Source organism: Morus notabilis, unplaced genomic scaffold, assembly GCF_000414095.1.
Source record: "Morus notabilis unplaced genomic scaffold, ASM41409v2 Scaffold227, whole genome shotgun sequence".
Lineage (NCBI taxonomy): Eukaryota > Viridiplantae > Streptophyta > Magnoliopsida > Rosales > Moraceae > Morus > Morus notabilis.
This window is the reverse complement of record NW_010360247.1, coordinates 13,990-24,484: the sequence shown is the minus strand read 5'-3', so window position 1 is coordinate 24,484 and position 10,495 is coordinate 13,990. Positions and strand designations below refer to the sequence as shown.

Sequence of the window (10,495 nt, the reverse complement as noted above, 5' to 3'; positions counted from 1 at the left end):
ACCAACGTCCAGTCACCAGCATCCAATGAAGGACCTTTGGGATGCCTTGGTGGCTTTTGAGCCTTCCAAGACAATTTGGTCTTCTTCTCATTAATTCTGCACTTGCATATTTCCCCAAGAGCCGTATTTAATTGATCTTCATCACCAGTCCGTTCACTTTCAAGGTCCAATAATTCAACCTCATCTTTTGCTCTTGATGTCATAACTAGTTTTTTTCTCCAAATGATCAACTAAAGCCGAGCCAAGACTCAAATATGGAATGAAACAACTTTTAAAGTATAAAATTATTGTTAACTCACCTCCTAATAACTTAAGCTTTTGGGATGGATTGGTAAACTAACATGGTATTAAAGTATAAAATTATTGTTGACCCACCTCCTAATAGCTTAAGCTTTTGGGATGGATTAGTAAACTAACAACAACCACTACAGGAAATCTCAAGCGTTATTGTGTTGGCAAATTACTAGTATTTGCAATATATATATATATATATATATATATGTGGATACATTATATATGTAAACATACATATATAGTCATGTACAACATGATGGTAATTATCTAATTTTGTTTTAGGTATTTTACTTTAAGGTCGTATAAGCTGGCTGGAGAAACAATTATTAAACGAACGTGTTAGCCATACCAGTTGACAAACTCTAAACATAGCACCAATAATGAAAAACAACTAATTAATTTGAAATTTAGAGTTCAAATAAAACTCCCACTCTTCATTAGTTACATACTAATTAGTACAAATACGATCGAATGGTCCAATAATATTATAAAGATAAATTTTGCAATGTGTTAGAAGTACACCAAGATCAATTGAACCATATCGATATGTAGTATATCATCCCTATCGTCATATTTTCATGAGTAGCTTCTGGCCAATTCTGTACGAAGCATACGCATCAATTGAAGCACTCTTAGCCTGATCCTTATCAAGCTTCTTATTCAAAGTTTTGAAATCTCTAAGAAACCTCTTGTTGGGTTTCGAAACAGGAAGTTTCACCAACTCATAAGCAAGCGTTTTGAGGCCAGGTCTTCCGCCGAAGCTTAACGGGAAACGTCTCTTTGCCAGTGCTCGAAGATCAAACACCGTTTCGTTACAACAAACTCCATACTCGTTTTTTAGGGTCGAAACGAGCTCCTCAACCTCAATTCCCACGAACGTATTGTTAGAGTCGTTCAAGAAGCTCTTCAAAGATTGAGGAATATCGTTGTAATTCATGTGTGAGAGTTGGAGAATCAGACACTTGGTGTCCACGCAGAACTGCATGGTCGAGATATTGTGGCCTTTTGATGATGAGATAATATTCATGGGGTGAGGCTCCCATTTGCAGTTTAGCCCTATGATGTTATGTCTCTCCTGAAAAATTTTGACATTTTTCAATATCCAATATTCTATTATGGAAGCATCGTTTGTTACTGTTGATTCTATGGTTTCGCCGGAGAAAGGGACCAAGTATACGTCAACAACCATGTCAATTACTCTCTCTTTTCTTGCTCTTTCACCTTCCTTAGACCTTGAACATATACTATATTGGTCACTTGTGTTTATATATGAAAGTTATAATTACATGTCGATCCGACTACTAGAACATCTTAAGACGGTAGTAATTGATTACATAAGTTAATGAATCGTTTGTGGTATGTTCCGACAGCTAAGTGGGAATTAATACGAAATACAAAAGGGCCTATGCTTATTTACTTATTTATTTTTGAAAAGAGACCTAGACTTAAACGTCAACTTTCTTCATTTTACAACTCAAGTAACAATTCATGTTTTATTATTACAGTATTTTCTCTCACAAAAATTTAAATTTAACTTTTTTACTACAATATTTTTCTCTCACTTACGTACACAACTTAAGCCATTCGTTGTCAAAGTTGTAATATAGATATAGCAGGGAAGCAAGTGCCAATGGATTGAAGAATTCAAGGTTTATTAGCTGAATTTGTTTGAAAGGCAGTATTGTATTTTTTGCTAGCCACGTAATAAGTTCTCATGCACGTCCACAGCAATAAAACAGAGAAAAGGGACTTTTTCAGATATTGAATAAATTGATTTTGCCTTTCGTTTATTATTTGTTGTTGGGACGGGCATAACAGACTGAATTTGATGTTGATGCTTGGAAAACTCTGCAAAATCTGTTCTTCAGAAACTGGAGGCACCGGCCAAGGATTCCAAAACTTGGAACAATCGCAGGGGAAATGAATTTGTAAATTACACAGATATTGCCTAGGCAATTGCGTAGCCAGTTCACACGCTTTTGTGGTTTCAAAAGAAAATGAAAATCGGGCAACTGGATTACAACCCGAATATAAAAAGTGAAACAACATAAGGATTAAAACCGTAACCGCATGGTTGACGCAATTCGTGGAATTGTTAAGCGCTCCCGGACTAACCATGCTGAAACCTACTTACCAGGAAAGAAGCTTCCGCATTGAACATCCCAATATCCCATGAAGAAGTTCCTTACCTTGTTTCATAGTGGCATATAGTATAAACAAATTCCTCAAGATTTCCACAACTTGCAGCTCGGTGCCGCTGAATGCTCTAGACAATGCATAAAGATATGTGGAAGCTACATACGTGTGTGCGCGCGCACGTGTGCATATAATGATGTAGAGATACAAGCATTGCACTAGTCTCTAAGATGGTGTTTGAGAAATCGGGAAAGCAAAGAGTCGATAACTTTGAAATAACACAGAAACACAGTTCGAAACTTTGTTTCGCTTCTTTACAACAAAGAAGTTCAGAACAGGGCCTACACCAAACTGAAAAACAAGAGTCTGTTCTAACGAATTAATCTGCACCAATCTCTTCTTCTACATCCATAACCACAACACAACATACTTACCTAGATCTGAAGCTCCCTCTGCCTTATGTTTACTGACCCTGACCAGAATGGACCCTGAAAATTTTTTGAGCGAAATTTAAGCAGCCGCCAAGCAAGGGAAAAAATATACCCAAAAAGTGCCATTTTTAGTCAACCAAAAAGCCCCTATAATCTCAGAACCCCACTCTTTTACCCTTTAATAATGAGATATAGCAAAGTTTCTAAGAGTTCTAAAAGAATCATAACAAATTTCTGCATCTCAGAGCCCCAATAGCCTCCTTTTATAAATTGGCAGGCTCACCATGAACTTGGATGGGAGATGCACAATATGTCGGAAAAATTGATAGCTAAATACAACAAAATTACATTTTCTAGTTTGCCCAGAGAACAGGGAAACTTACCAAATATAATTCAAGAATACCAAATCAGTATCGATTGTAGGCTTTCCCATAATCATCACGCCTCTGGCGCTGGAACTCACCAAAATTTTCATGAGACCTTGAAGGATAGTTTTCCATGGGGTTCGGGTACCTGTTCAATGAGTCCACTAAATTGGCCCCCGTATAACGGGGATTAGCTGGGGAGCCATCATAGTTGGAGAAACCTTGCTGTTTATAACGACCATAACCTGAAGTAGAAATTTGCTGACGTGCTTGTTGTTGGTGTTGTTGTTGTTGCTGCTGCTGCTGCTGCTGCTGCTGACGCCTCTGGGCATCAGATTGAAGAAATTCTTCCCACTGTTTTGCATGCATATCCCTCAACATGGCCAGTTTCTTCATGTGGTTTTCTCTTATCTCCCTTATAGCCTTATACCCGTAGAACCATTAAGTCAGAAATCACAAACTTGCAAACTATTAAATTACAACAGTGAGGGGTGTTTTAAAAACATGTTTTCGCCCACTCAAATTGCGCAAGGCAACTGATGATATACTTCAGAACAATATGAAATAGCGCGCGGCGAGCCTGATTGCTTCACCAAAAGTTAAGCCTTCTTAATAGTTTAGACAGTAATTATCTGAGGCCATACTTGGTGATTGCTTCTTCTTCTTCTTTTTCTTCTTTTTTTTTTTTTTTTTGGAATTTTTAGAGCATAAAACTGGGCAATGGCCTTGTGTCTTTCAATTAATATGTCTACTTGTTTTCTCTTTCCTTTGGCTTCCCATGTTAAAAACAAATAAAAGGTTTACAATGTGATGAAAAAATTTCAGGACTAAACAAATGCATTTTAAAGTTAAAGAAGTCCTAGCACATTACAAATTACTTCATACCTCACGATGCTTGTAATTTTCTGCATCTTCTTCCTTGTCCCGAATTCTTCCAAGTTCCGTTGCCTCCCTTTTAAACTCCATCTCTAACTCCTCTAATGTCTTAGGGAACGCAGGATGATCAAACTGAGAACCAGATTGCATGTCAGGTCCTCTCCTCTCAGAATCAAATCCATCACTTCTATAAGAACCAATGGTTTGACTATGACCATCATATGAGCTATATGTGTTGTAAGGGGGGTTTGCCGGAGATTTTGAATGACTTGAACGGCCCCTAGCTCCATCCTTACCATAAGCTTCACGAAATGAAGAGTATATTAAGCACTCGATTCAAGATGCTAACCTAGTTTGTAGCTTAACTCAACATACTATCTTAAATTCACAGTGAAACCATCTGAGGCAAAAAGTCCGGAAAGGCTTTCAGTAAATTTTGGAGACAACCCGATCAATTCAGACGCACTCACGAAAGTTACTTCTAACTTTCAGAACCGTACACATAATGCTTGAACATAAGAACTTACCTCTTGCTGCAAACAAATGATAAGCAAAGAGCAGCATCATTTAACAATTCAGAAAGAAACAAGGTTTACAAGGCATTGGAAAGTCTGCAGGAACCTAAGAAGCTATAAACATGGGATTACCAGCTTTCTATGCACGCCGTAAAGGTATCCTATGCTTTCCCTACCTTGTGAAGAATCCCTTGAAAATTTCGGCAGATTATCACGTATACGGTCTTCCACAAGCTTCTCTTGCCTGTGAAATCTCTGTTCAAACAGAGGTGCACCACGGGGACCAGAATGAGACCTTAGAGAGTCAGAGCGCGGAAACCTTGAGCCAACGGGACTTCGCTCAGGTGACCTAGATCTCGCGACATGAGAACTAGATGAACCTCTATGATCACCACCTTCCTCTATCACTTTGCGAACAGCGTCTACGCCTTTGGCCAAAATTAACCTATCCTTGCCACTGACAATAATAAACTTCTCATCCATCTTAAATTTGCAGCCAATGTCTCTTTCAATCTTATGTATCACTTTCTCTGTGAAAAGTGCTCTTACATGCTTGTCTCTTGCAGGTACCCTTTCAAAGAAATCTTGAGACTTGCGATTTGCTCCAAGAGTTGAAGGGCAACCCTAAAATTTGAGACAAATATTAGCTGCTCCTCGTCTAACATCAACACATAATACAACCAATAAATCATTCAAAAATTACCTGCGTAAAGTGACCTGATTCTCCACAAATTTTACAGATCATTTCTTCTTCCTTCCTCTTCTTCCAATTCCTCTCGGTAGCTTTCGACTTTGCTTCCCAAACCTTCGCTTCTCGGCTAGTAAAATCAGTGGGGACAGCATTGGGATCAGGAGCTTCCTCTTCCTCATCAGAACCTACATGAGACCTTTTGTTTGTTGTTGCCTTATCTTGTGCATTGGAGGCTTTAGATCCTAGAGGTCCAGTGTACTCCTTATAGATTTCGCTAAAATCATCATCGACATCTTGGTCGGATCTAGTTGCCATCTACCAGAACTTAACACAACTTCAACTCCCTTCCTAACCTTTTAATAAAGGATACTTTATCAATACCCAGAAAGAGGAAGCAAACCTATCAAAAATAAAAAATAATTAAAAAAAGGGTCCAAAGTTCAATAAATAAAAAGGCACACTATACATAAGTTCAATCGGGATCATACAACAGCCATAAAAACATATTATATTTTTGTTCACAATACTCAATAACCCATCAATTTGTTCCAAAAAAAAAAAAAAAAAAAACCAACAACAACAACAACAAATTAGATGTTGAAAACAGCATACGAACAAAGATATGCTTCGAATCAAGTTTAAGGTAAATCAAAGGTCCAGCATTACTACAAACTTCAGAGACCCAAAAGAAAAATCTCTAAGCTAAGTAATAACGATAACACAGAAACAGGAGCAACAACAGTCACAAGAGTCTGTTTCTGGCTTGGCAAATTAGCTCCGAAAGAAAAAAAAAAACAATATATATATACATACATGTGTGTGTGTGTGTGAACGAGATTTCAAACTTCTTTTATTTCTCAAACGAGAATTCATTGGAAGCAAACAAAACCATAGAATTGAAAGGATAGAAATGCACACTTTCGGAAATAATTATTGCGAATTGAGAATCGAAAAAAATAGGGGAAAAGTTCAGCATTACATTGAATCACAGAAATAAAAAAAAATAAAAAATAAAGAAAAGGCATGAGATTACAGGTGGAAAGAAGAGAGATTGTTCTCGGATAAAGGATTAAAAAGGTGTTACCTGAAGAAGAAGAAGAAGAAGCAGAGGGACGGACGAAAATGGCACAAGTATAACGAGGGCTTTAGACAATAACGATAGGCTATTAGGGCTGGGTTCTTTTTTCCTATTTTTTTCCTGATTCCGTACAGAAACGACATACCGTTAAAGCTTGCTGCCGTTCCGTCCGTTTCTGAGAGAAAAAAAACGATGTGTCGTTTTTATTGAGTTTTTGTTCGACATACCCGTTTTCAATTTTCATGCCAACACTCTGCTTGTCTGTCAAACGGCATGTCCTTTTTAATGATGACAGTATGCTTATTGCTCAAAACGACTTTATCTTTTCAGTTTTACTAGTTTTATTCAGTTTATTATTTACGGAATAATAAAAAATTTATTTATAAAATTATTGAAAGATTTTTAAATTTATTTTTAAAAAATATGTATAAAAATAACATTTGATATGATAAGAATTATATAAAAAATAATTAAGTAGAACCACAGTTAAAAAAAATTATTTTAACTATTGATAAAAAATAAAATAAGAATACATGCAAAAAAAAAATTACTTTCATAGGAAAAATATATTTTTAAAAAACACATAAAAAATTAAAGTGAAAAAAACATTCCAAAAAAAAAACTAAAAGTAAATTAAAAATAAAAATAAAGATAAAAAACGACATGTCGTCATCACTTCAAACTCTGCTTGAATGTGAAAACGACACCACGTTTTCTTCGTGAAAATTTGATCCTTAAAACAACTAGTTAAAATATCCTGTGAATGAGTTGATTTCTTATATGAGAGAAAATCAACTCTCATAGCAAAAAAGTTGAAAACATAAATTGAAAAGTAAATTTATATGAGAAAAAATGTTATAATAAAAAAATTAAATTTAAATTTTATAAAAGAAAACACACTAATAAAAAATTTGAGTTGTTATTTGAATTGTGACGGAGCCAAATTATTGAAAAGGAAAAAACCATTTCGATCTCCTGTATTTTATTTTTCTTATAATGTATATTTTAAATACCTTTGCTTCATTCCTTTAACGAGATATGAATAGTTGGACAACAGTTACTACTTGTTTTATCATTTTAAAAGATCGTCCATTTACTTTTTTTTTTTTCTTTCCCCCTTATGATCAAGAATTGTAGGACATGACTAACTTCTTATCATTCGTGCCCCGCATCCATGAATATAGTAGTAATAACGATTTAAAAACATCATTCTATATTTTGAAGTCATTTTTAGGAAATGTCTCTTACACCTTTTGATTAAGGGCACGTTTGTTGAACTATAAAATAATATAGTGAGAAAGATAATGAAATTAGAAAGAAAAATGATGTGTAAGAATGAATATAATTAACTCTTTTTATATTATTTTCTTTTCTATTAGATGCTCTAGCGAGAACCAAACCAAACTTTTTCTAGTGCTTGCATAACTTAAAATAGAAATCTTACTAAAATAACTACTAAAATATTATCTTATGTAATTAATAAGAGAGGATGAAACAATTAACATATTTATAGTAAATCATTAAAATAAATAGAAGCTTTTAAAAAAGTAAATAGAACACATAATGTGTCTTCTCTCTTTCTCTCTCTAGTGTATATATTGACAATATTCATTTTACTGATATGAGTTTAAAATTTGAGTTTTGTTACTGTAACACCCCGAAGAATTAAATGAGATTAATTAAGGTAATTGAGATTTATTAGTGTGCCTAATATGATTTAATTAATTGATTATTGATTAATAAATCTTTCTGACGTGTAAATTTAAATAATTCTAAGGTATTTAAATATTCTCAGTATTTATATTTTTACCCAGAAGTGTATATGAGAATTTCTGGACTGTTATTTTAAATATGTGACACTTGTCCATTTTCTTTTTCTTTTTTCTTTTTCTTTCCTTTTCCCTTCATTTCCTTTTCTTTTCCTTTCCGTGCATACACCCTCTCTCTCTCTCACTCTCACTCTCTCATTCTCTCTCTTCACTCTCCTTCGTTCTCTCTCTCTTTCCATTTTGTCTCAAATCGACTGGATTTCAAACCAAAGAGGAATTTCAATAAGTTTTCAACGCCAAGAGAAGGATTCGAGGTACAATTTCTGAAAAAACTTCTCTTGAATCTCGGATTTTCGGATTTAAAAACTTATTTTTAGTTCGAAATAGATTTTTATGGATTTTGAGTAAAACCATGATAGAAATTGGAGATCTTGAGTTCTTTAGACTTGATTTAGTACCTAGAACCCGGTTCTAGTGGTCTTCCCTTGAGATATTTTGATTTTGGGACTGGATTTGCAAGTTTTCAAACTGAATTTACGAGTTTTCTCGCACTGGTGTTCTTCACCGGTCGACCGGATTGCATTGGCCTCACCGGTCGACCTGTTCGGTCGACCGAATTGCACACCACCGGTGGTGTTGCACTGCTCTATCACCGGTCGACCGGTGTACACGGGGTTTGACCCTGTTTTGCCTGAAAATGTTGTTTTGGCCTTAGTTTTCGTGGAGGACCCAAATTAGCTTCATTTGGGGACCTAGAGTAGATGGATTAGCATCTTTAATCCATGTTTTGAGATTGAAAACCCTTAGAATGATAATTTAAAACATGAAATGGTTTATAGAACCGGTAATTGAATTATGGTACACTAATATGAAATCAAATGGTATAATTGAGATTGAGTTGCTTTAGGAATGAGAGTTTGATCCTAAAGTGTTGTTTTGTGATTGCTACCTGAGGGCTCGGATTGAAAGGCTTCGAGGAAGCAAACGCCGGACTAGAGCAACGCTAGTCACAGGTTTGGTATTGTGAGGTAGGATTTCTTACCCTTTTTCTTTGTGAGCCTGATTTTAAAAGAGTTTTGGCCTTGCAAATGTTTTAAAGAAAATGGCTTGTTTGCGAAAGAAAAGTATTTAAAACCCATGGCTTGTTGTAGTACATGGGACCATGGCTTGTTGTAGTTCATGGGACGCATGACTTATTGTAGTTCATGAGATTATAATGAACGATTTTAGAAAGTTTAATGAATGATTTCGTAAGATAAGAGATCTTGCGAATCGGTAAACTGCCTGATGGGTAAGATAGGATGTGGAGAATGCATCATTGGGGGCAAAACCCGAAACCCGACCCGGGGGTGATATGGCTTGTGCACATGGTTGTGTAAGTAATTTATCATAGTATAAATTACTTGCTGATGCCTGTAATACATATATTTTCAGATATATTTCTTTTGAGAAAAATGATGTGAGGTTCCGGCTGTTGTGTTGGGACTGAATGTCATATTTTATTTATTTATCCATTCATTTATTTATTTACTCACTTATTTATTTATTCATTTATTTATAAAGTTATTTCAAATTATATCCTACTAGGCTTTTCGCTCACGTTTTATTGTTTTATAAATATTAAACCCTTCCCAGGAAATTCTAAAAGCGGCGCGGAGTAGTTGGATTATTTGCTTCCGTTCGATTAAGTGAGGATTGTGTTCATCCTCTTAGATATATGTAAGAATTGTAAATTCTGTAAACTCTTATATTTGGACTTCTAGACTATGATTGATATCTGTAATGTTTTATTTACACGTGTCATGTATGTACGATACTGAAAGATCATGTGGATAGGCTTGAGTTTTTAGTCTCTCCCCTGTAATTTATTTTAATTTAGTGTGGGGCTCGTTGGGAATTTCCTTTATTATCATGCGTTTAACCCCTAATCGAGCTTCACGTCACCGACCCCTGCCCTGAGACGTGACAGCTACAGTTAAAAACTCTCAGAGATAGTCACATCTTATTTTTTTGCTATAATAAAAAATCTCATTAAAATCACATTTCAAATTAAATTAAAAACTCAAATCAACAAACTAAAACGAATTAAAACACACTGGGCCCATTGTGATTCTTACAACACTGACCAATATTATATAACACTCTGTAATATCCAATAGCTAGTTCACTAGTATATTTTACAAAAATAGTAGAAAATAGGCTAATATGAAAAGCTTAGGCCTCGTTCATTTCACTGATTCGAGTTTAGAATTCGAGTTGAGATGTGATTTTATGTGAGAGCTTTTCACTGTAGTAAAAAAGTTAGATGTGACTGTTTGTGAGAGCTTTTTACTGTAGCAA

General features: G+C 35.2%; 2 protein-coding genes across 4 annotated transcripts; both read right to left on the bottom strand.

Moving 5' to 3' along the window:
* Window positions 1–862: 862 nt before the first annotated feature.
* Window positions 863–1,483, bottom strand: LOC21401722. The gene has a single exon (XM_010096089.1). It carries the CDS (start codon window positions 1,481–1,483, stop codon window positions 863–865), a length of 621 nt encoding a protein of 206 aa, XP_010094391.1.
* Window positions 1,484–2,480: 997 nt separating this feature from the next.
* LOC21401721 lies at window positions 2,481–6,466 on the bottom strand. 3 transcript variants are annotated; one of them, XM_024164271.1, is made up of 6 exons: window positions 6,393–6,466; window positions 5,321–5,708; window positions 4,794–5,241; window positions 4,112–4,404; window positions 3,245–3,649; window positions 2,481–2,918 (listed from the first exon to the last, which is right to left on the bottom strand). In XM_024164271.1, the coding sequence occupies exons 2-5, from the start codon at window positions 5,621–5,623 to the stop codon at window positions 3,269–3,271; spliced, it is 1,425 nt and encodes a 474-aa protein (XP_024020039.1). In that variant the 5' UTR covers window positions 5,624–5,708; window positions 6,393–6,466; the 3' UTR covers window positions 2,481–2,918; window positions 3,245–3,268. The 3 variants fall into 3 exon arrangements, with proteins under 3 accessions (XP_024020039.1, XP_010094390.1, XP_024020040.1); XM_010096088.2 differs by having other exon boundaries at window positions 5,321–5,661; XM_024164272.1 differs by having other exon boundaries at window positions 5,321–5,677; window positions 6,393–6,440.
* Window positions 6,467–10,495: the final 4,029 nt, after the last annotated feature.

Excerpts from the sequence above, each read along its gene's own strand:
- LOC21401722 (XM_010096089.1), bottom strand. The coding sequence starts at position 1,483 with ATGGTTGTTGACGTATACTTGGTCCCTTTCTCCGGCGAAACCATAGAA.
- LOC21401721 (XM_024164271.1), bottom strand. The coding sequence starts at position 5,623 with ATGGCAACTAGATCCGACCAAGATGTCGATGATGATTTTAGCGAAATC. Across the intron at positions 4,405-4,793 it reads TTCAAGGGATTCTTCACAAG|CTTATGGTAAGGATGGAGCT; the intron begins GTAGGGAAAGCA and ends CATTTCGTGAAG. Across the intron at positions 3,650-4,111 it reads AAAATTACAAGCATCGTGAG|GCTATAAGGGAGATAAGAGA; the intron begins GTATGAAGTAAT and ends TACGGGTATAAG.